This window comes from Ictidomys tridecemlineatus, chromosome 11 (assembly GCF_052094955.1).
Source record: "Ictidomys tridecemlineatus isolate mIctTri1 chromosome 11, mIctTri1.hap1, whole genome shotgun sequence".
Classification (NCBI taxonomy): Eukaryota; Metazoa; Chordata; class Mammalia; order Rodentia; family Sciuridae; genus Ictidomys; species Ictidomys tridecemlineatus.
This window is the reverse complement of record NC_135487.1, coordinates 10,931,029-10,954,948: the sequence shown is the minus strand read 5'-3', so window position 1 is coordinate 10,954,948 and position 23,920 is coordinate 10,931,029. Positions and strand designations below refer to the sequence as shown.

Genomic DNA, 23,920 nt, shown 5'->3' with positions numbered 1-23,920 from the left:
GAAAATGGATGGAACTTAAAAACGTTATGTTAAACAAAATAAGCCAACTCAGAAAAGTTCAGGGTTATGTGTTTTCTCTCATGTGGAAGCCACAGGAAAAAAGGAGACCAGTAGACTAGAGGAGGGGACCAGGAGGAGGAAGGAGGAAAAGAAAACATCCTGGAACAAAACTGACCAAATTACATTGTTCTATTGTGTCCATTATGAGTATGTAACCAAGTCAGTACAGTGAACCGGACATGACTTTCCTGTGTTCATATGTGAATACATGATCAGTGTACTCCATCATTACAACCACAAGAATGGGAAGTTAGACTCCATGTGTGTCTGATATGTCAAAATACATTCTACTGCCGGGCATGGTGGCACATGCCTGTAATCTCAGAGGCTCAGGAGGCTGAGGCAGGAGGATAGAGAGTTCAAAGCCAGCCTCAGCAAAATAGGGCTTGGGATGTGCTCAGTGGTCGAGTGCCTCTGAGTTCAATCCCTGGTCAAAAAAAAAAAAAAAAAATATATATATATATATATATATATATATATATATATATGTTCTAGTGTCGTGTATAACTAAAAAGAACAAATTTTTTTTAAAAAGACAATTAAAAAATGTAACCAGCAAATCCCACTATTGTGTATAATTATAACACCAATTTTTTAAAAAGGTAACTAGGAATCCTACAAAGAATAAAAATAATATAGAAAAAAACCAATTTAAAAAATATATGATGTGATAACATGTCATTGAGTACTAGTAGAAGCTGGGTTTACCTTTGGGTTTTTTTGTTTGGTTGGTTTGGTTTGGTTTTTGGCACTTTGGCTTAGAAATAGCTATTCTCCAGCCTCAGCCTCCTGAGTTGCTGGGATTGCAGGTAAGGCCCTAACACCCGGCTGGTATTTTTTTTATGTTTAATATTCTCCATTTATCTTGTTGTACTTACTATTTGGGAGATTTTTAATTTTTTCTTTTACTTATTTGAATAGAAACGCTTTGCATGCTAATTGTACCAATTTAAAAATATTGACGTGTCTATAGTAAAATTAAGTTTTCATTTCTAAAAATAAAAAAATAAAATATGAAGTGAAGGTGTGGCCCTCGTGGACAGTGCAGCCGGAATGGCCCCAGCTCTTCGCAGCCTCCCAGACTTCTCCTTCCATCTGGATGTGGGGGTCCCACCATGGAGCCTGGGGTCGCAGTGAACCAGTGGGTCCTTGGAAGTGCCCTCCAAGGCCCAGGGACAGCACCAGGCAGGAGAGGGAGAGCTGAGTGTGGGGAGTGGACCTGGCCTGGAGACGTTTTGGAGCCAAAAGGAAGCCAGACTTGAGGCTTCCTTGGCTTGAAAATACCAAATAAGGAATCCACGTACAGGACGCTGGAAATTCGAAAAGGTGAACTGCTTGAGACTGAAAGGCACAGAACAGGTGTACTTTCCTAGTTCTCATCAAGAAGATGGCTTCAAAGGCAACAATGTGACAAGAAGACCAGTGGAAATCTCCATTGGAGGGGGCCATAGAAAAGGTACACTTCAGAAGAGAGTTGGAAGGAAAGGGTGTCCAAGGATGCCCTCAGAGTGGAAGGACTTTATTCATGTGCATCAGACTACTCGAATAGATAGCAGGTGTGCCAGTGCCTGGATCATGAAACTTGTGTGAAACGGAGCTTCTGCGTATAAGATACCTACCCTGGGAAGGAACCTTCCTCCAGAGTTCAGCACTTGTTTTCCACCAGAGGATCCACAGCATGAGAAACCTTATAAATGCAGCAGATGTGAGAAGAGCTCTGTACATGTGACGTTTGTGGCCGGAATTTTGGTCAGAGCTCTGCTTGTCCACTAGTGAAGTCACACAGGGAGAACCTATATCTGCGTAGCGAGTGTTATAAATGCTTTAGTCCAGATACTCACTTCCTAAGGCACTGACGCTCTCACATCATGAGAAACCACTTAAGTGTCTGGATTGTGACAGGCTTTTAGTGGGAAATCAGATCTTCTTAACCACCAGAGAACTCATCCTGCTGAAAGGCCCTGAAAGTGTAATAAGAGTGAGGAAAGTTCCCAACATTGTTAAGCCTTCCTCATTACATAAAAGAATTTGTACTAGGAGAAGCCCTATGTGTGTGGTGCCTATGAGAAAGGCTTTGGCCAGAAATCAGACCTTACTGTGCACCGGGGTCCACACAGATGAGAAGCCCTGTAGATGCTTGGAGTGCATGAGGAGTGCCAGCCTCATAGGTACCAGGCAACCCACACTCATTCTTCTAAGTATTTTAGTATGAGAAGTTTAGCTGTACCTCAGGCCTTACTGTACATCAGAAAATTCACATAGCAGAGAAACCACTTCAGTGGCTCGTGTGAAAGTGGCTTCCTAGGTGTGAACTTTGTTGCCGGACAGAAAATGAGAACTCTGGAGCCACTTGTAAATACAGTGATGTGATAAAAGGTTCCCCAGAGCTCAGCCACTGGTGAGAAAACGTGTAGCTGTAATGTGGGTGAGAAAGCCCTTGAGTTCAGCCCTCCTCTGCATCAGAAGCCTCACAGGTGTCTTGACCAGACAAGTTAATTCTACTAAAAAATGTATTTATAGCTGGGCATGGTGGTGCACACCTGTAATCCCAGCAACTTGGGATGCTAAAGCAGGAGGATCACAAGTTCAAGGCTGGCCTTAGCAACTTGGTGAGACCCTGTCTCAAAACAAAAAATTAAATTAAAAAGACTTGGGGATGTGACTCAGTGGTAAAGCACCGCTGGATTCAATCCCCAGTAACCTGCCCTTACCCAAAGAAGAATATTTACACATCAGAGACTTCATTAAGATGAAGAAGCCTAGATAAATCTCAGACTTTGATGAGAGCTCAGACTTCAGAGGGGAACAGAGAGCCTGTAGTTATAGGAAGCATAAGAATGCCTTACCCAGAAAGCTGCCCTAACAGCCACTCCAAGGAGAAACCACAGATGCCCTGAAGTTTGGAAAACCCTTAATGTGAGCTTAAACTTGATCACCCACGAGAGATATAAGTAGGAAACCTTGCACATGCATTGAGTATGGGAGAACTTTCTAGCACTGTTCAGTCCTCATTGCAAGAAAATTGACACCAGAGGACAACTTTTTAAATACCTTCAGTGTCATCAGAGCTTCAGACTATTTGTTCATCTCCTTGGACACCGGAAAACCCACCTGGAGAGAAACCCCAGCAAGTGTGGAAAGAAGCTTCTAACAAAACTCTGACTTTCTTACTCATCAGAGAAGCCATACTAGTGAAAAACTGTATATTTGTCTTGAGTGTGGCAAAAGATTTACCACTGAGCCACATCCCAGCCCTTTTTATTTTTTATGTTGAGTCAAATTTGTGATCCTCCTGCTTCAAGCTCCCAAGTTGCTAAGATTACAGGTGTACACAACCATGCCTTGCCAAAGTATATTTTTGACTGTCAATACATAAATTCATTAAGAGGTAGAATTGGTAGCACTCTTTTAAATAGACAAAAGTTGTCAAATATGTAACAACTAAAAATCCTTAGCAAAATTCAAAGAAATGGAAATTGTGCAAGCCACATTTTCCGACCATAATACAATAAAATTAAGAATTCATATTTAAAAACAAAATCCCAACTGCCTAGAATTTACAACATATTCTTTCAAGTAACTATTTGATTAAGGGAAAAAAATTTAAAATGTTTCCAAGTACTTAGAAAATAAAAACATTGCAAATCAAATCTTATAGTATGTGGCTACAACTAGGAAAAAAAAAATGATTGGGTTCACTTCCAATTATGGTATAGTAGCTCTCATCACACTAACTCCAAATAACAACTATGTACTGCACAAAATAGCAGAAACAACTACCAGGAGCACTGGAAAGTGACCAGCAGTGGGCACTCCAAGGTAGGGAGCTGACCATTGGAAGAATGCAGTGGCATTAGGTGAGTTACATGCTTTTTGCCCCAAGAGTAGGCCCAGCTGGCGTGGGGAGTATGAGAACTAAAACTAGAACGGAAAACAAATTCAGTAGCTTGACCACCAGAGGACATTTCACCACAACTGGAGAATGGAGAAATCCTAAAAAGAGGAAAACCACGGAGAAGGAGCCCCAAATTTTGTTCATGAACTCTGCCCAGATTTTGAATTCAGTCATATTAATTATCTGTTAAAACAATAAAATATATATGTGTGTGCGCGCGCATATCAAAAACAATACATATCTCTTATAGCTATTTTTCACAAGACATAGCACATAATTCAGAATTGCTAACTGTACAAAGAAACAGTGAAACATGACTCATTTAAGAAAAAGATAATGAGTGGTGACTTGGGGACTGAATGTTTGTCTCCCAAAATCACATACTGGGGCTGGGGACATAGCTCAGTTGGTAGGGTGCTTGCCTCATGCACAAGGCCCTGGGTTTGATCCCCAGCACAAAAAAAATCGCATACTAAAGGCCTGCACCCCAATGTGATGGTGATTGGAGATGAACCATTTGAGAGGTGACCAGGGCTTGATAAGGCTGTAAAGATGGAGCTCTTAAGATTGGCGCCCTTGTAAGAAGAGATTAAGAGAGAGATTTCTTATCTCTCCAAGCACACACTGAGGAAAGGCCATCTGCAAGCCAGGAAGATGTCCTTATGAGAAGCTGACTGTGGCATACCCTGATCTCAGACTTCAGCCCCAAAAACTACAAAAAAGAAGTTTTTGTTGCTTAAGCCACCTAGTCTAGGGACTTGGTTATGATAGGTGGAGACCAGCCAGGAAGCAACCCAGTTGTTGAATTTAGCAGACAAGAATTGTATAATTAAGCTTAAAAAAAAAAAAAAAAAAAAAAGCTCATAATGAGATGGGAAATCTCAGCAGAGAAATGGAACTATTGAAAAGGCCAAATAGAAAATCCAGAACTAAAACAATACAGTACCTGAAGTAGAAAATTCTCTGGTTGGCATTAGTAGCAGATTGTAAATCTCAGTAGGGAGATTTACTGAACTTGCAAATAAATAAAAAGAAATTATCCAATCCTAAGAGGAAGAAAGACTTAAAAAAGAAAAGCACCTCAGCGGTCTATAGAACAGTGTTAAAAAGTCACATACATGTAACTGGAGTACCAGAAATAACAGAGAAGAATGGGCAATTGATAGCTAGAACTTCCTAAGCTTGCAGAAGACAATTTATATATTAAGAAGCTTAGTTAATCCCAAACAGGGTAAATAGAAAACTGCACTCAGATCCATGATATCCAAATTGCCAAAGACCAAAACGAGAGAAAAATATCACATTGCATTCAGGGAAATAAGATTAACAATTGCTGACTTATCAGATTCTCTAGAAGCCAAAAGACAGTGACATGGCATCTCCCAAGTGCTAAAAGAGAAATAGCCAGAAATTTGTCTTCAATGGGAGTAGGAATGATAGTAGAATGAATCAGACATTACCCTATGTGCGTATAATTACATAACCTGTGTAACTCTACATCATGTGCCACCAGAAGAATGAGTAACTGTACTCCACTTATGTATGATGTGTTAAAATTCATTCTACTGTCATGTATAACTAGAATAAATTTTTAAAAAAAGATCCTTCAAGGGGCTGGGGATGTGGCTCAAGCAGTAGCTCGCTCGCCTGGCATGCGTGCAGCCCTGGGTTCAATCCTCAGCCACCACGTACAAATAAAGATGTTGTGTCCACCGGGGGAAAAAAAAAAGATCCTTCAAGATGAAAAAATGAAGACAGTTTCAAATAAACAAAAAGTGAAAGATTTCGGAACCAGAAGATCTACCCTCCATAAAACATAGGAGGAGGGCTGGGGTTGTGGCTCAGTGGTGGGGCACTCACCTCGCATGTGTGAGACCCTGGGATCTATCCTCAGCACCTCGTAAAAATAAATAAAATAAAGGTATTGTGTCCATCTACAACTAAAAAATATATATATATTTTTTTAAATATTTATTGTCTAGTTTTTGGCGGACACAACATCTTTGTTGGTATGTAGTGCTGAGGATCGAACCCAGTGCCGCATGCATGCCAGGCAAGCGCGCTACCGCTTGAGCCACATCCCCAGCCCTAAAAAATATATTTTAAAAAAACATAGGAGGGCTGGGGATGTGGCTCAAGTGGTAGCGCGCTCGCCTTGCATGCGTGCGGCCCGGGTTCGATCCTCAGCACCACATACCAACAAAGATGTTGTGTCCGCCAAGAACTAAAAAATAAATATTAAAAATTCTCTCTCCTCTCTCACTCTCTCTTTAAAAAAAAAAAAAAAAACATAGGAGATTTATTCAAACTGAAGAAAAATAATACAGGTAGAAATTCAAGTATGAAGAACACCAAATGTAATAAATATATAGATAAACACATTGGATTTTATTAAAATTGATGGTGACTAAAAATAAAATTATAACATTATATAACAGATATAATGCATATGACATAGTTTAAGGGCTGGAAACAGGAAGTAAATTGGGCCTATAAAGTAGAAGAGTTCTTAACATTATATAGAGTTATGTACAATATTATAAATACACTGAAAAATAAGGAAATTAAAGTTCATTTCTAAAAATATTTAATCTAAAAATATTTCCTTAAAAGAAGGCAGAAGGGGTGCTGGGATTGTAGCTCAGTGATACTTCGCATGTGTGAGGCATTGGGTTTGATCCTCAGCACCACATAAAAATAAATAAATAGTAAAAATTCAGGTATCGTGTCCATCTACAACGATAGATAGATAGATAGATAGATAGATAGATAGATAGATAGATAGATAGATAGATAGATAGATAGATAGATAGATAGATAGAAAGAAAGAAAGAAAAAAGAGAAGAAGAAGAAGAAAGCAGAAGGCTGGGTGCAGTGGCGCACCCCTATTATCCCAGGTACTTGGAAGGCGAGGCAGGAGCATCACAAGTTCAAGGCCAACCTGGGCATCCTGTCTCAAAGTAAAAAACAAAAAGGGGCTGGGCTATAGCTCGGGTACAGCACCTCTGGGTTTGATCCAAAAAAAAAAAAAAAATGAAAGATAAAATTGTGAAAATATTTTTGTCTGATCTGAGAAGGTCAAACGAATGATAAATATATCCAAGTATCTCAGATCATGTTATGACCAGCTGGGGAGTTTTGAACTTTCATAAGTACAACTGAGGTTTTTCTATTGTCAGATGTGGTCCCATGGTATTGGATGCTTTAATCAAGATTAAGAATGAAATGGATTCTACCTTGACCTTCCGAAGGTCATGCAGAGAAGGTAAGCATTTAATTCCCGTTAGGCCCCGACATTTATGTTCTGGCTCTCCCAAGGGGTTTGGGCCGACATGAAGCAATGGAGACATCCCGGAAGCAGTTGCTGCTCTGCCGTATGACCTTGCTGCATGTCACCTTTCCTTTTCTCATGTAACTGAATTGAAATTTAGACCCTGGGGCAAGTTCCAGTTCCTGAGTTCGCTTTCCCTCAGGAACTTTCTGTTGCATGGTCTCTGTTAGCTGCACACGCCTCAGGGATGAGGGGGCATGTGCTACTGGCCACACGCACTGCCGAGCTCACTGCTTAGGGAATGGTGGCGGGCTTCCTGCTGACGCCTGTGCACACCTGCGCTTGTCTCTCAGGGTGATGCATGTCCTCTTGGCTGCCATCATTGTGTGTGCACAGTAGGCATGTGTGGGAGGCCAACTTTACATGTGACTGAGTTACACTCCCCGGCTGGGTGCTGAGGCTCTCAGTCGCAGCAATGTGGCACCCTTCTTGGGTGCGAGGGTCGGTGTCTTGTTACAGCCCCATGGGTGAAGCTACGCTCACCTGTTCCTTTGTAATATAACCCCTTGCCCTGTTTAGGGTAGAATCTTCCATGGTAGTGCCTTGTGTGTGTCCCCCTCTCTTACCGTGCCCTTGGGTGTGGCCTACCCAGGTGTCAGTCAACCTGCTGACAGTGGACATCATGAAGATACTCAGCCCCCTGAAACCTGACCCCTTGCCTCATTTGAATAGCTTCTCCTCCATAAAAGGGGTCAGTGCGTGCTCTAGCTCTCTCTCTTTCTGCGGACCCTTAAGGTCAGAGGAGCCATCACAGAGACCCCAAAGAAAAAGGTATTTGTGTCTCTTGTGTGGTTATTTCGTGCTGCCCAGTTTGACTGGAGTGACCCCTGAGCCTTTTAGTCGCGAGAATAGAAGCCCGGCAGGCATGCTCTAGATTGTTGGGGCAGCATCTCCCTTGGTCTGGTGACTTGTACTGCTGGTACCATGGGAGCTGTTAAGACAGTGGGAACACCAGCATTTCCTACTTTAAAATGGCTATATATTACAAAAATATGATTACTAGTGATAGTATAATAGGCATACAAATGTAGATTTTTTTAGAGTAAAACTTGAAATGACTCAAAGAGAACTAAAAGGGTTCTCAGATGTGACCAGAATTACACACAGTGCTGTGAAGACTTGCCCTGGTGAACAGGGGCCAGGCTGTGAGCCAGCTGTTCTGTGCACTTTAGGTGACCAAAGAGATAGTGTTGCTATTTACCCTGACAGACAGATGAGGTGAAGGGACTTCTCTGAGGATACACAGGAGTCAGCCAAGGCCATCAGACCCCAGGGTGCACTCGGTGCTCACTGGGTACATTAGTCAGTTTTTGTTACTGTAATGAAGTATTTGAGAAAATCAGCTTAAAGGAAAAAGGATGAAATCCTTGTTGGCTTACATTTTCAGTCCGTGTCATCTCACTCCACTGTTTCTGAGCTTGTGGCCAGGCCGACATCACAGTGGAAGGTAGTGGCAGAGGAAATCACCCACCTCATGGCGGTGGGAAGTGAGAGACAGCGGCTAGAGCCCTTGTGCCCCAGTCAGTCCCTGGGGCCCCACCTCTGAACACTTCTTCCCTGGAGACCAGACCAACACGTGGGCCTTGGGGGTGCGTTCCAGATCCCAAACCCGGGCTTGGAAAGCGAGAGGCAGCTGGTTCCCAGCACTTGCCACCACTGTGCTGCTTGTTGTGTGGCCATGAGGGTGAGCCTTCACCTTGAGATGACCAAGACGGTGTTGGTTAGCTTCATGGACTTAAGGGCCTGAGCTAGCTTTCTTCCTAATGTGACCTTCCCAAGAGAAAAAGCCAGTGTCAGTGTCATAGGAAATAAGTCCAGGCTAAGAGACCTCACTTGTCAAGGTCCTTGGTTGGCATGTGATTTTGTGTGTGGTGGAGATGGGGGGTTAAACCCAGGGGCCCTCCATCACTGAGCCACATCCCCAGACCCTTTTATTTTTTATTTTGAGACAGGGTCTTGCTAAGTTGCCCAGGCTGGCCTCGAACTTGTCTCCTGCCTCAGCCTCCTGAGTAGCTGGGATTGTGGGCGTGCACCTCCTGGCCTGGCTCGGCATCTTATTTTGCTTTGCTTTGCTTTGCTTCAGCTCGTTCTGCTTCTCCTTGAAAAGTGAGTGTTCAGTCAGTACGCGGGGTAGAGCTCAGAGCCACCACTGCGCTGCCTGTTGTGGCACAGAGAGTGGGCGCGCTCACTCGGTGATCTGTGGCAAGGCCTCAGCTTTGAGATGACCAAAACCATGTCGATGAGCTTTGGGCACTGCATCTGTTAGAATTTAAGTTTGTGCCTTAAAAAAAAGAAAAGAAGGTGACCAGTTTTTCTGAAGATACATGACTCTTGGGCTGGATTGTCGCTCAGTGATAGAGCATTTGCCTGGCACAGAGCCCCCGGGGCTCAGTAAAGGGAGCACGACTAGCATGGAGCTGAGGTTGATATGGGAACTGCATGGGGCCAGGAGCACCCCGGGCCCCTCTGACCCTCTGCAGAGCCGTCCTCACTGTGTGGCTTCTAACCTCAAGGTTGCCACAAAATGGTTTTTGGAGCTTCAGCCATGAAATCCACCTTCTAGACAGGAAGGAGGAGGAAAGAGGAAAGGCAAGAGATGTCCCATGTCGGTGCTGCTCCCCGTGGTAGAGCAGTGACGGCCCAGGAGAAAGGAGCTGGCACGGGCCTGAGTCTGGGTCTTCCCCTCAGGTATCTGTGGCTCCTGTGCCATGAACATCAATGGAGGCAACACGCTCGCCTGCACCCGCAGGATCGACACCGACCTCAACAAGGTCTCAAAAATCTACCCCCTCCCGCACATGTACGTGATCAAGGACCTCGTTCCCGTGAGTGGCCGCAGCTCCTTCCTGGGTTTGCAGGGGCGGTGTCGATGTGAGTGGTGCAATCACTTGTTCAGAGCAGCTGTTTTTCAGTTTTTATAGCTACTTTCCAATCAGTCCAGGTAGAGCTGGGTGGGGCTGTATTCCTGTTATGGCAGGAAGACCACCATGTCCCCAAGAGCATTGGGAAACCTCCCAGGTCTGACACAGTGTGGCCTGTTCAAGTTTAATTAATGAATTTTAATGGCAAAAGATAAATACCTAGAAAATCCTCTAGCAGCTCATTTGGTAAGGATTGTTTGGTAATAATAGGGCATAGGTCCCAGAAATGCAGGATTTGGCCATGACTACAAAGAATTTGGGTGGGAAATGCCAGCTGGGAAAGCAGCAGTTGTTTGAATTTTACTCCTGCTCTCCCCCCACCCCCCCGCCCATTTGGCCTTTGGGCCTTTGCTGGCTGTTTGCAAGGGCGGACAGGGAAGGAAAGGACCTTGGCAAATTCTCAGAAAGGCAAGGTACAGATTTTCTAACTGTGCTTACACTGTGACACTGTTAGTTTGCTTTTTGTCACTGTGAACCAAGTACCTGAAAAAAACAATTTAAAGGAAGAAAGGTCTATCTAGCACACTCAGTCACTCTATGGCTGGCCTGATGTGAGGCAGAACATCATAGCAAAAGCCCGTGGTAACGCCGAGCGGTGGCGCACACCTGTCATCCAGCGGCTCTCGAGGCCGAGGCAGGAGGATCAGCAAAAGTGAGGCACTAAGCAACTCAGTGGGACCCTGTCTCTAAATAAAATACAGAATAGGCTGGGGAAGGGGCTCAGTGGTCGAAGGCCCTGAGTTCAATCCCTGGTTACACCCCCACCCCCACCCCCCACCGCCAAAATAGCATGATAGAGCAGAGCTGCTCAGCTCAGGGCAGCGGGGAAGCAGAGAGAGCAATTAGAGCTCGCATGATCCAGTCACTTCCTAAAGCCCCACACCTCAACATTGCTGTGCTGGGGACCAAGCTTTCAACATGACTCTTTGAGGGACGCTTCATAGCCAGACCGTAACAGTGACCATTTCTCCTTTTGTGACCTTTGTATATGTTGGTGTCCAGGAAGAGCCTGACTTCTGCTGTCTATTACAGAAAAATAAGTGGTGTCCAAGAAGCAAGGCGAGGGGGAAACTGAGAAGTGGTGGTGTCATCTGATCCTTTTCTTCTTCCTCCCCCTGAACCTCAGGATTTGAGCAACTTCTATGCACAGTACAAGTCCATCGAGCCCTACTTGAAGAAGAAGGATGAGTCCCAGGAGGGCAAGCAGCAGTACCTGCAGTCCATGGAAGATCGTGAGAAACTGGTCATTGGTTCCTACTAATTGTCTTGATTCAGGGGGTTCATTGCAGAGATGTTTGTGTGACTTGGGGGAGCAACAGGGGATGATGCAAACCATTTAGCGTATTGTGGAAAGAAAATTTAAGGGCATCTGGCCCAAGTGTTGAAAGTCCTTCTCTAAGGGCCCATGTGAGCCTGTGAAGGCCCAGAGTGAATTGAAGAGTTGTCAGGTCCATGCCCTGTCCCTAGGGTAGGTGGCCAGACATTTGTCTTTTTTCAGAAGAAACCAATATGTTAAGTGGCTTGAGCCAGACACATGGTGACACACCTCTGTAATCTTAATGACTTGGAAGCTGAGACAGAAGGATCACAAGTTCAAGGCCAGGCTCACCAACTTAGTGAGGTTGGAAGCAATTTGGCAAGACCCTATCTCAAAACAAAAAATAAAAAGGAATGGCGATGTGTCTCAGTGGTAGAGTGCCCCTGGGTTCATTCCCCGGTACCCCCCGCCCCAAAAAAAAGTGCCTGGTGTTTATAAGTTAATAGCTGAAGCAGGGCTGAAGTCTCACTGTGAGGAAATATATCCCATATGCCTAGTTGCAGTCTTACTGTCACCACCAACTTACAGGTACAGCTAAACATTAAGGGCAGAAGTGGAATTAGCGCGGATTCTTTCCTAACCCCTACTCGGGTGGTGGGCCATGGGCTCTGGCTACTGTTCCTACAGACAGCCTCTAAAAATTTTAAACAGGAGAATCTTTCAGTCTCTTCTTCTGTGCTTTTGCCCTTGTCAGACTTCTTCTGATTTGCACGTTCACTCCCTGTATCTTGGTGGAGAGGTGGGGTGGGAAGGGGACAGATAGAAACAGCCCCAGCTGCAGGGGTCCGAGGCCACCGACTGCCTCACAGTCGCTGCTCTGAACAATCCTCCCATTTCCCTAGGAGAATGACGTATGTGCCTCTGTTTAGCAGAGCAACACATCTCAAGAACAGGGCCTTATTCCTTTCTGGGTCTCTAGATCCTGGTGCACAGTGTTTTATTAATGAGTATTAGTTGTATAAGCTGGGCATGGTGGTAGCACAGCCTATAAGCCCAGCTACTCAGGAGGCTGAGGCAGGAGGATCACAAGTTCAAGGCCAGCCAGCCTCAGCAACTTTGCAAAGCTGTTTCAAAATAAAAAAGACTAGGGCTTGGGGACACAGCTCAGTTGGTAGAGTGCTTGCCTTGCATGCACAAGGCCCTGGGTTTAATCCCCAGCACCACAAAAATAAACTGAAAAAGGGGCTGGTGTTGTAGCTTAGTGGCAGAGCACTCCTGGGTTCAATCCTTAGTACCACCAAAAAAAAAAAAAAAGGCAAAAAGCTGGGTGGAGGGACACATGCTTGTAATACCAGCCACTCTGGAAGCTGAGGCGAAGGATCAGAAGTCCAAGCCTGGGCAACTAGGGAGACCTTGTCTCAAAACAAAAGAGGGCTGGGTTTGTGACGCAGTAGCAGAGTACTTGTCCAGCAAGCACAAGGTCCTCAGTTCCATCCCCAGGACCACAGCGGGGTAAAAAATTGTTCTTGGAATGAATAAATGAATTTCACCTTTCATGTCCACTCCTGAGAGTGCCTTGTTACTGGGGCACAGCTCCGTCCACTGCCACTTCTAACTGCCAGAGAGCCAAGTGCTCTACCACTAAGCTACATCCCCAGTCCTTTCTTAATTTCCTTTGAGTCTTGCTAAGTTACCCAGGCTGATCTTGAACTTTTTATCCTCCTGCCTCAGCCTCTAGATTACATAGAATTGCAGGTTCATACACTATCATCCAGACTCACCTGTGTTCTTAAAAAATTCCTTATTGTGGACTGGGGTTGTAGCTCAGTTGGTGGAGCACTCGCCTAGCACGTATGAGACACTGGGTTCGATCCTTAGCACCACATAAAAAAATAAAATAAAAGTATATGTCCATCTACTATAAAAAATATTTTTTTTAAAATTCTGTCAGGGACTGAGGTTGTGGCTCAGTGGTAGAGCGCTTGCCTAGCATGTGTAAGGCACTGGGTTCGATCCTCAGCACCACATATAAATAAATAAAATGTCCATCAGCAACTAAAACAAAAAAAAAAATTTCTTTTTTAATTCTTGTCGGCGTTAATCCAGCAGTTTGTGCTACTCTAGGAGTAGGTACCTTGTGCTCTTCAGCCGTCCACCTCTGTTGAACAGTGAGATTGCTTCTAAACTTTTATTATAAATAAGGCTAGATTAATATCTTTATCCTTCAAAGTCTGCCCCAAATTTTCAGTTAATTCTTTTTACAGAGTTTTGCTTGGGTGGGTTCAAGAGTCTGACCCCGCCTGAGCTTAGCCTCTCTGACCTTAGCTTTCTGGAGCCTGGGGCCAGCCTGCACCCCTGCACCCTCCTGAGTCAGACATGACCGCCGCTGTCTCCCCTCCTGTCCGCTCTCACCTCAGTGTCAGTGTGTCCCTTTTGTTTTGCTGCTTTTAATCTATTTTGTTTCTAAAATCAGAAAGTGGCCTTTTAGGATTTCTTGGGCAGCTTGAGCCTGTGTGGCAGCTGATGCCACAGGAGAGCAGGGATGCCAGGGACAGAGCTCTGGGTTGCCCCTGGCTCTGCTGTGTGTGCCTGGCCGCAGGCCCCGGCTGCCTCGCCCAGCCTGGTTCTTACCTGTGAGTGGGAGCCCGCGGTCCCCGCCCCACAGGCGCGCTGTGCTCCTCAGCTGGGCCCCAGGTAAAGCATGGAGCCCGTCAGGGTTGGCTGGAACTGAGGACGAGGTTGGTGCTCCCCTGGGATGCCCGTGGTCTCTGCCAGGCCAAGGGCAGAAGCGCAGCACTGTTTTTTAACTTCTGCACTCTCAACTTGATGCTGGGTGGTAAGTTTATCCAGGTCTTTGTTGATTTTTTATATCACTGAAGGATTCTCGTTTATTAAAGGCTCAGTGTGCTCATACTTGGTCCCTGAGCTCTAATCAGACGGATGTTTGTATCTAATTACAAGGCCTTTTTATTTTAACCTGACAAATCTCTGCACACACTCCTTAGGTTTTGCCAAGAACATTCACACCCCTTGTTCATGCCCTGACCCCATCATCACACTTCATCACTAATGACACAGTGTCTTCTGCCACTAGGCCCTGACTGCCCTTTCTCTCGTCACAGGACGGGCTCTATGAGTGCATCCTCTGTGCCTGCTGCAGCACCAGCTGCCCCAGCTACTGGTGGAATGGAGACAAGTACTTGGGGCCCGCAGTTCTTATGCAGGTGAGCAGGAGAGAGCGAAAGTCGGACTTCTGGACTCGGAAGAGGCCACCATTCTGAGGGGTAGGATGGTATCTATGGGCAGTCAGCACACAGGGTGATTGGCTTCGTGGGTCACTGGCTTTCAGTGACTCCGGGCCTCACGTTGACACGCCTTTACACTGAGCCACACTCATCGCCCGTTGTATAAAAGTTTTGAGACAGGGTCTCCCTAAATTGCCCAGTCTGGCCTTGAATTTGCAATCCTCCTGCCTCAGCCTCCTGAGTCACTGGGATTACAGGTGAGCACCACTGTGCCCAGCTCACAGACTTTTTTTTTTTTTTTTTTTAAAGAGAGAGAGTGAGAGAGGGGGGAGAGAGAGAGAATTTTTAACATTTATTGTTTAGTTCTCGGCAGACACAACATCTTTGTTGGTATGTGGTGCTGAGGATCGAACCCGGGCTGCACGCACACCAGGCGAGCGCGCTACCACTTGAGCCACATCCCCAGCCCTCACAGACTCTTAACTCAAAAGATAATTTCATTTGCCCAGTGTGGTGGCACATACCTGTGATCCCAGCAACTCCAGAGGCTAAGGCAAAAGATCACAAGTTTGAGGGCAGCCTAAAGCAAATTAGCAGGGCCCTAAGCAACCTAGTGAGCCCTGTCTCAAAATAGAAAAGGGCTGGGGATGTAGTTCAATGGTAAAGCACCCCTGGGTCAAATCCCCAGTATCATTCCTAGATCAAATAAGGTAGGTGAGGTTAGGTTAGCTAAGTGGGTGAAGGGGGCTGGGGACGCAGCTCAGGGGTGGGCCACCCCTCGGTTCAATCCCAAGTAACTGAAGGGTGAAAAAAGACAAAAGTTCAATTTTTTTTTTCCTGCATAAAGAGCCGTGCGTGGCTGCAAGAGCAGCATTGCCGAGGGGCCGCTCGCACCAGAGCACCTGAGCTGCCGGGGACCGCAGAGCTCTCGGTGGTGCCACTGGAGCAGCCCAAGACCATGTGGCTGATCCACTTTTACCTTTCTGATCTCTGGCTGCTGGAGTGGATATAGGAATTGAGAGAATCAACAAATGGGACAAATATTGTCTCTAGACAGGTCTGTTAAGTCATGGGTTTACTCAGTGACAGAGTCTGGCACAGCTGGGTGCTGTGAAGACAGATTAAAAGCATGTGCCACAGTCCCCACCCTCACTAATTACAATCTGGGTGGGACACTGTTGAGCAGCAAGAAAAATAACGAGAAGAGCTGACGCCCAATAGCGTATAATTACCAGGGATGAAAGGCCCCTGGGGATCACCCAGCAGGGTGGGAAGAACTTGGGAGCCTTTCTTGAAAGATGGCAGGAATTAAAGAGTGCAGGGTCAAAGCATCTGGGCCCAGAGGAGCCCCTTCTTCTGCATGCCAAGGCCCTTGGGGCCACCAGAGTGCTGCTCTGGCTGCTAAGGTGACAACTCCACTGATCTTCCCCTGGCTTCCCAGGCCTATCGCTGGATGATCGACTCCAGAGATGACTTCACAGAGGAGCGCCTGGCCAAGCTGCAAGACCCCTTCTCCCTGTACCGCTGCCACACCATCATGAACTGCACAAGGACCTGTCCCAAGGTATGCGGCCGCTGCCTCTCAGCCCCCCTCAGGAGTAGCTGTGCGCATGCCCAGGCCATGGGCAGAGAGCAGACCTGGTCACTGGAGATGGAGAGGCTCCAGAGTGTCTGTGGCCTCAGCCAGAGAGTCCCTCGGGCACTTCCAGGAATAGGCTTTACTTATAGAGGACAAGGACCTTGGGGGAGTCAAGTGCTGTAGGAGTCCACAGGCAGGCACCTGCAGTCAGCTAACTTCAAGGACCCAGAGGTGGAAGCCATCAGAACAGGCAGCTGTGGGCACCAGTCCCTCCCCACCTCCCCTCCGGCTCCAGTTTCCCTCTACCCTGAAGAGCTCTCTGGCTCAGAGCTGTGGTTCTCTGGGCCTCGCCCCCTCTTTTTCCTGCTGCCTTCGGCTCTCCCCAACCTGGACTCCACCTCACCACGCGCGCTTGGCCTCAGCCACTGCCTGTCAGAGTTTCTGAAAGGGCATCGCATGGCCCAGCTTGGCTTCCATGCAGCCCACATCAGACAGGGCGCCAGCTGTGATGGGCTGCCCTGTGATCAGCTGCCAGCGCTGGTCCTGTGGTTCCCAGCACAGCTGCCTAGAGCCAAGCCCGAGGGAAGAGCAGTTTCCCTCACAGTCACAGAGTGAGCCCGGAGACAGCCGAAGGGACACTCCCGGGCAGCCAGGGAGCTGTTAAAAGATTGCAGCCTGCCCGCCCTGCCCTCGCACACACGTCCAGTTGGGCAATTTCCTTATTTCTTGCCTGGAAACCTCTGTGTTCCCAGCAGCCCCACCCGGGCCTCAGGCCTCTTTGAGCAAACATCAGGACAGCTGTGGGGCTGCGGTGAGGACAGGGCTCCAGCCATTGCCATGTCGCTTCTTTTTCTTTTAAAATCTGCCCCCCACCCGCCCACCTTCCTTTCTTCTGGAAACACTTTAATTTCAGGGTCAGAGTTAACCTAAAATGAGAGGGCTCACCGGGCACAGAGGTCAGCCTGCGTCCCAGCAACTCGGGAGGCTGAGACAGAGGCTCACAAGTTTGAGGCCAGACTCAGCAATTTAGTAAGGTCCTGTCTCAAAAAGTTAAAAAGGCCAGGAGCCAATTTCAACAGTGACGTGTCCCTGGGTTCAGTCCCCAGTGCCAACAAAATAAAAATGAGGAGGCCCTCCCTACCCCGGCAGGCCCTTGTCTAGTTTTCCACATGCTTGCTGTGTCCTTCCAACGTCTGCGAAGCTGGCCTTGGGGGTGGGGTGGGGGGGATTGTGCCTCCTGCAGAACAGGGGTCACAGCTGCAGGGCTGCACTAGAGGCAGGACCGTGGTGTTGGAGGTGTGTGACTCAGGTGTGTGAGGGTTAATGGCGCCTCCTGGGCTGTCATGTGCTTGCACCTGCTTCTGCTTCTGCTGCTGCTGCTGATTCACTAACAATGGAAAGGACCTGAAAAGTTGTCTGGCTAATATTGACACTGGCCTGTGGTCTGAGAAGGGACACTGCCTGGTGTCTTTGGGCTCTCAGTGAGCATGGCTGTGCCCTGTTGGCCCGCTGGAGGGGCCTCCTGGCAGGACACGCAGGAGCTTAGCCCAGAACGGGGCTGTTGGGAATTAGGCACTGGCCTTCCCTGACCCTGGGCCCTCCAGGGAGGCGCCACCAGGGTCTCCAGGGTCCTCCCATCCCCCTCACTGACTTTGTTACTGATTTTCCTTTTTTTCCTCCTTTTTAAGGGTCTGAATCCAGGGAAGGCTATTGCTGAAATCAAGAAGATGATGGCGACCTACAAGGATAAGAAAGCTGCGGTTTAGCTGTTTCCCTGCTGAGCGCGGCTTCTGACCAGCTCAGAGCTGAACGTGGCTCATATCTAACTTGATTTCCTTTGAAGGTCTTGATTTTTCCATGAATACAGCATGTATGATAAAAGTTATAAGAAATCAGTCCTGGTCTGCTTCATTAACGAAGATCCTGCTCCATTTAGGGGCCTTGGCCTGCTCCCCGCTCTAGAACTGAGCCAAAGGCCCCGTGGAGCCGTGGACGCCGCATCCGCAGCTGAAGCTCTGCCCCAGCTCTGCTGTCCCTGGGACGAGTCCTCTGCCTCCTTGCCCCTCTGTCTCCCCCCTGCGAGAGTGAAAGGGAGTCGAGTGGCCTGCCTGGCCTTCTGGCATGGGAGGCCTGGCACTCGTGCGAGTGCCCGATGCCTGTCAGGAGGCACAGTGAGATGGCGGAGCACAGCAGCCCCGCCTGCAGTGTTCAGTATGAAGAGTACTGAAAACCAAATCCTGGTCAGCCTCTGGTGTTGGAAGGGAGGTTTGAGATTCCTCCAGAGCAGAGCAGTGACCACCCGAGCTGTGATGCAGTTAGTGCCACAGATGACCTCAAGGGAATGCCCACTGCAAACATCAGCTCCCCACACCGCTGCCAAGGGACCAGTCAGAGTGGACACAGGAAACACTGCAAAGAGAAGGAAAAGAAGCCCTTCCAGACTCCTGAGTCCCATGTCCCCTTTGACAGTTGATATTTCCTTCCAGGTTTTGTGTTGTTCAAATTTGTGGCAGACATAACACTCTCCCTTCAAAGGTAGAATGTGGGGGCCAGGCATGGTGGCACACACCTGTCATCCAGCAACTCAGGAGGCTGAGGCAGGAGGATGGCAAGCTCAAAGCCAGCCTCAGCAACTTAGTGAGACCCTGTCTCAAAAGGACTAGGGATGTAGTTCAGTGGTAGAGCACCCCTAAATTCAATCCCCAGGGCCAAAAAGTTATTTTTTAAAGATCTGCTGGTGTAGCTTGGTGGTAGGGTGCCTGCCTAGCATGTTAAGGCCCTGGGTTTCATCCCCAGCACCTCAAAAATTATATCTAACACTGGTCCACTTTTATGCTTGAATATAGCCCTCGCTCCTCTAAAACTGACATGTTTTGCCAGGCATAGTGTGCACACTTGTAATCCCAGTAGCTCTGGAGGCTGAGGCAGGAGGATCCCGAGTTCAAGGCTAGCCTCAGCAACTTAGCAAGGCCCTAAACAACTCAGTGGCCCTCGCCCTACCTATTTGGTTTTTTTGTTTGTTTCCAATTTCTTAAGCTCATTTCTGTCTACAAAACTAACATCTGCTGAGCTCTTAGAACATTTTATTTTATAGAATGAAGTGTTGCTGATTCCAGGGCCAGAAAAGCCAATTAAGATCCCTAAACCAGGGCTGGCGGGTGGGTCAGTGGTAGAGCGCTTGCCTAGCATACATGGAGGCGTGGGTTCCATCCCCAGGACTAAAAACAGGGCTGGAAATGAACTTGGTTATCTGTTTCACCAATTTCTTCCTGGGTTCTTGTCTAGCAAATTTGAAAAATGGCTGAGGTCGGGGCTCAGCAGTAGAGCACTTGCCTAGCATGTGTGAAGCCCTGAGTTCAATCCTCAGCACCACATAAAAAAATAAATAAATAAAAAAGATATTGTGTCCAACTACAACTGAAAAAAAAATTTTTTTAAATGCACGAACAATAACAGAAGGCAAGAGTGAACAAATTTATTAGGTTTTTTTTTTCCCCTTAAAGCAAGGGAGGAACTGATAAGTTTTCCACCTAAATGTACTTATTAACCTAGGGACACTGGGCTAATCATCTATCTTCCAGGTGGGGGTACTGACCAAAATCCATGCAAAACAGGTATCAGAAAAGTGTTAAGGCCCCTGACCCTGCAATTGACCTTTAAGCCCTTGGGTTTAAATGTTACCATAATTTCTATAGATCTACCCCACTTCCGTTTTCCCACTGCTCCAGGACAAAGTTGGCTGGAATGTTTCTCCAGGTAAACCCCATAGAGTGATTTGGGAAAAAAAATTGAGGCCCATTACGTTCCTTGCCTGACCATCAACTACTCCTACTCAGTGCCCCAAGAAAAGAAAAGACTTTGACACTTACTAATGGATATTCGGATCGTTCCTATTTTCCCTTTTCCCAATAACTCAAGGCTCACGGAGGGATGAGGCAGGAGGACCCCAAGTTCGAGGGCAGCTTCAGTAACTTAGCAAGGATCTATCAAGATAAAAATTAAAGGGAGGGAAGGGCAAAGGGGTAAAAGATGGGGGAATGAATGGACATTACCCTAGGTACATGAATGGCACCATGGTGTGGCACTAATTCATGTACAACCAGAGAAGGGAAAAATGCTGCTCCGTTGGTGTTCAATGAGTCGAAGAGCTTCCCACTGTCATGTAGAACTGATAAAAAGAAAAAGGGAGGGCTGGGGATGTGGCTCAAGCGGTAGCGTGCTCACCTGGCATGCGTGCAGCCCGGGTTCAGTCCTCAGCACCACATACCAACAAAGATGTTGTGTCTGCCGAGAACTGAGAAATAAATATTAAAGAAATTTCTCTCTCTCTCTCTCTCCCCCCCCCCAACTCTCTCTTTAAAAGAAAAAGGGAATTAAAAAGGGCTGGGAATGTGGCTCAGTGGTAAAAAAAAAAAAACACCCCTGGGTTTGATCCCCAACACACAAAATAAATAAAACAGTGAGTAACCCAGGGCTACTTTACTTTTTAAGCTATAGCAGGAAGCCCAGGTCATGCCAGAAACATCATGAGCCTGAGCCCAGCGGTGACTTAGAAAATGTCTGACTCTTGGAGAATGAATCTGAAAGCGTTTCTGGCTTTAAGAGCACTAGTTGCAGGCATTGAAGAAGGTAAGGTCTAGGGGTAAAGACACAGAGTTGTTTCCCGCCAACCAGAAGCCAAGGTCATAAATTAGAAAGGAGCATTGAAATTTAAATAGGACTGGGGGTGTGGCTCAGGGGTGGAGCCCAGTTTAGCAAGCTCAAGGCCCTGGGGTCCATTCCCAGCACCACAAGAAAAAAAAATCAGAGATCTGGGTCTTTACAGACCCTCCACTGCAGCATCTCGGAATTCTTGACACTCAGAAAGAGCACACAGAACACAAGCAGGTGTTCCAACTTAACACTCAGGCAGCCTACAGCAAGCCCTAGTAAGGTCACCGGACAAACCCAGCAGCCATGCCCCTGGATCCCCCTCCGTCAGCCCAGGCAGGTCACATTCCTTGGATTCCTGGATAATTTGACTCTGCTCCTAACCTCTAGATTTGTAGGGAAAGATGGAGTTTTCTCATGAGTGCCTTAAAGGCAGGCAGGACCCCGGCTAACTGGCTGTGGCTGGGGATAGATGAGCCTCATCCGAGGTCATTTCCGCCCCACAGGTCCCTCTCACTCCATTTGAATTTGAGCTAAACTGGAATGTTATCAATGGATACTTTAATTTGTTGCTTATTTAATCTTTCATCAGATTAGAGGCAACTGTTGGATTTTAACAGCCACAAAACTTTTTTTTTTCTTTTGTACTGAGGATTAAGCCCAGGAGCACTTAACCACTGAGCCACATCCCCAGCCCTTTCTATATTTTAGAGACAGGGTCTCGCTGAGCTGCTTAGGGTCTCACTAAATTACTGAGGCTGGCTTTGAATTTATGATCCTCCTCCCTCAGCCTCCTGAGCCACTGCGATTGGATTACAGGCGCCCTCTGGGACTGAATTTGGTAAATTTCCAACAAGACCAGCCAGGTCAGAAGATGGATTTTCTGCACAAGGCCCCTGTCTCCTCTGTTTCTCTCAGTGCAGCAGAGACCTCCCATCACTCATATGCTCTTCAGGTCCTCCCCTTCCTTGCCCTCGGATGACTACGAGACAAATGGCTCTGGGTACAGTGGCACGCGCTACCTATAGTCCCAGAGACCGCTAAGGTCCAAGTACGAGGATCTCAAGTTCACAAGCTGGCAACTGAAGGAGAACCTCAACAACTTAGCAAGACTCTGACTCAAAATTTAAAAAGAGGGCAGGGGATGTAGCTCAATAATAAAGTGCTTTTGGGTTCAACCCCTGACACCAAAAAAAAAAAAAAAAAAAGATACAGCTGCAACTGCCTTTTGCTGTGCGTTAAACAGCCGTAATCTTAGTGCCAGGTTTGTCACCAGCTGAGAAAATCCCCTTTGGTTGCAAAAATCTAGTGAAACTGGAGAAATCAAGAAGTGACACACACATGCACTGGAATGAACTGACCCACATTAATGATTTCTCAGCCTTTTGCATTTTGGAGCAAGTGGCCTGTGAGGCCTGGGCTCAGGCCCCCAAGGGGGCAGCAGTCAGGAAGGAAGATGTCGGTCAGTCCTGGCCCACATGTGACTGGAAATTTCAGCTATGGTTATCTGGGAGGAGAGCCGGGCCCACAGACCGCCTGGACGACCACACAGCGAGAGCACTTCCCCAAAGGTAACCCCGGCAGATGGCAGGACCTCCCACATCCTCTGTGGTTGGAAGGGAACTTCCCTGGCCTCCTGGACCCAGGCTGCAGGTGTGGCTCCTTCCCAGATGGCTCCGGATGGAGCTTCTTGAATGTCAAGCAGTGTCTACAGCAGACAGAATGTGGGGAGCGACCTTGCAGTGCCCCACGCCCACGCCCCCTGCTTCTGTGAGGCTTCAAACCCATCTCCAGCCTGGAGAGAAAGAACTGCGCTCTGAGCACCTCATTTCATGCCCTCAACTGCTTACATTTCACAGCCTGGGGAGGCTCAGACAGGGAAAGTGACTTTTTTGAGAAAGCAACCAATGCACCCAGGTCTTTCTGATGCCTGGGCCCAGCCCCTTGCCACTGTGCCACACTGCCTCTGGGCAAGGCCACCTCAAGCTAGCCATTTCCAACCCCAGCCCTCCTGCTGCCCTGGAGGTCTGAGTTCCTGGTTAAGGTGCCTGATGCAGGAGGCCACGGGGACCCTGAGTGGTTAAGCACCCTGTCCCCACTGGAAATGTCACATGCTGGTGAAAACAGTTTATGTCCTGGTTTAGGGAAGACAACACCATGCCCCAAGGGGTCAACAGAAATGGCCCCTCCAACCTGCTCCACCAGCAGCCTACTCCAGCTCAGAAAATGACTCTACTGTCCCCAGCTGCTCCGGCCAAAACTCCGGGGTAAATTTTGTTTTGTCTTGTTTTGGTGCAGGGGATTGAATCCAGGAATACATAACCACCGAGTCACATCTCCAGGCCCCTTTTTTATTTATTTTGAGACAGGGTCTCACTAAGTTGCTTAGGGCTTCCCTGTGTTGCCTAGGCTGGCCTCCAACTTGCTGTTCTCCTGCCTCAGCCTCCTGAGTTGCTGGGATTACAACATGTGCCACCTCACCAGGGGCACATCTTTGACTCTGCATTTCTGCATCTCCACATCCCATCCTGTCCACCTTCAAGTCCTGCCAGTGAGTATCCCAACACCCAATGTTCATGGAGCTCTTGCTATGACAGGAGCAGCCAAGGACTCCTTGCTGTCCCCTCTGGAGACTGTCCCCCACCATCTCAAACCATCACAGCTCTGCATCCTTCTAGTACTTTCCACAATAGGTTATTTGTTGGAGTTTGGCTTTGCTTGCCTTGGGCTGCTTCCCAGTGCGCAGTAGGTACCACAGGGACAGAGCTGTGTCTGTTGGCTCACCTGACGTTCCCAGCCACTAAAACTGTGCATGACACTCGTAAATTCATACTGGACAAGTGGCGGATGGATCTAGCACAGAGGCCATTGACCCTGGAGTCCGAGGAATACTGTTTCTGTGCCTGTCACTCTGGGGCAGTGTGCTCAATGCTGCGTTCAGGCACGACATCTCTTTAGTGCTTTTCTGGTCTCCTTGCCTG

General features: G+C 47.5%; 1 protein-coding gene across 1 annotated transcript in view; it reads left to right on the top strand.

Annotated features, from left to right (window-relative positions):
* Positions 1-18,184, top strand: part of Sdhb (succinate dehydrogenase complex iron sulfur subunit B) — a 28,393-nt gene extending 10,209 nt beyond the window's left edge. Inside the window, exons 3-8 of the mRNA XM_005317511.5 lie at positions 7,135-7,220; positions 9,975-10,111; positions 11,334-11,450; positions 14,588-14,689; positions 16,152-16,274; positions 17,978-18,184. Coding sequence (XP_005317568.2) covers positions 7,135-7,220; positions 9,975-10,111; positions 11,334-11,450; positions 14,588-14,689; positions 16,152-16,274; positions 17,978-18,055 — 643 coding nt within the window. The 3' untranslated portion in view covers positions 18,056-18,184. The remainder of the gene's footprint in view (positions 1-7,134; positions 7,221-9,974; positions 10,112-11,333; positions 11,451-14,587; positions 14,690-16,151; positions 16,275-17,977) is intronic.
* The last annotated feature ends 5,736 nt before the right edge of the window (positions 18,185-23,920 follow it).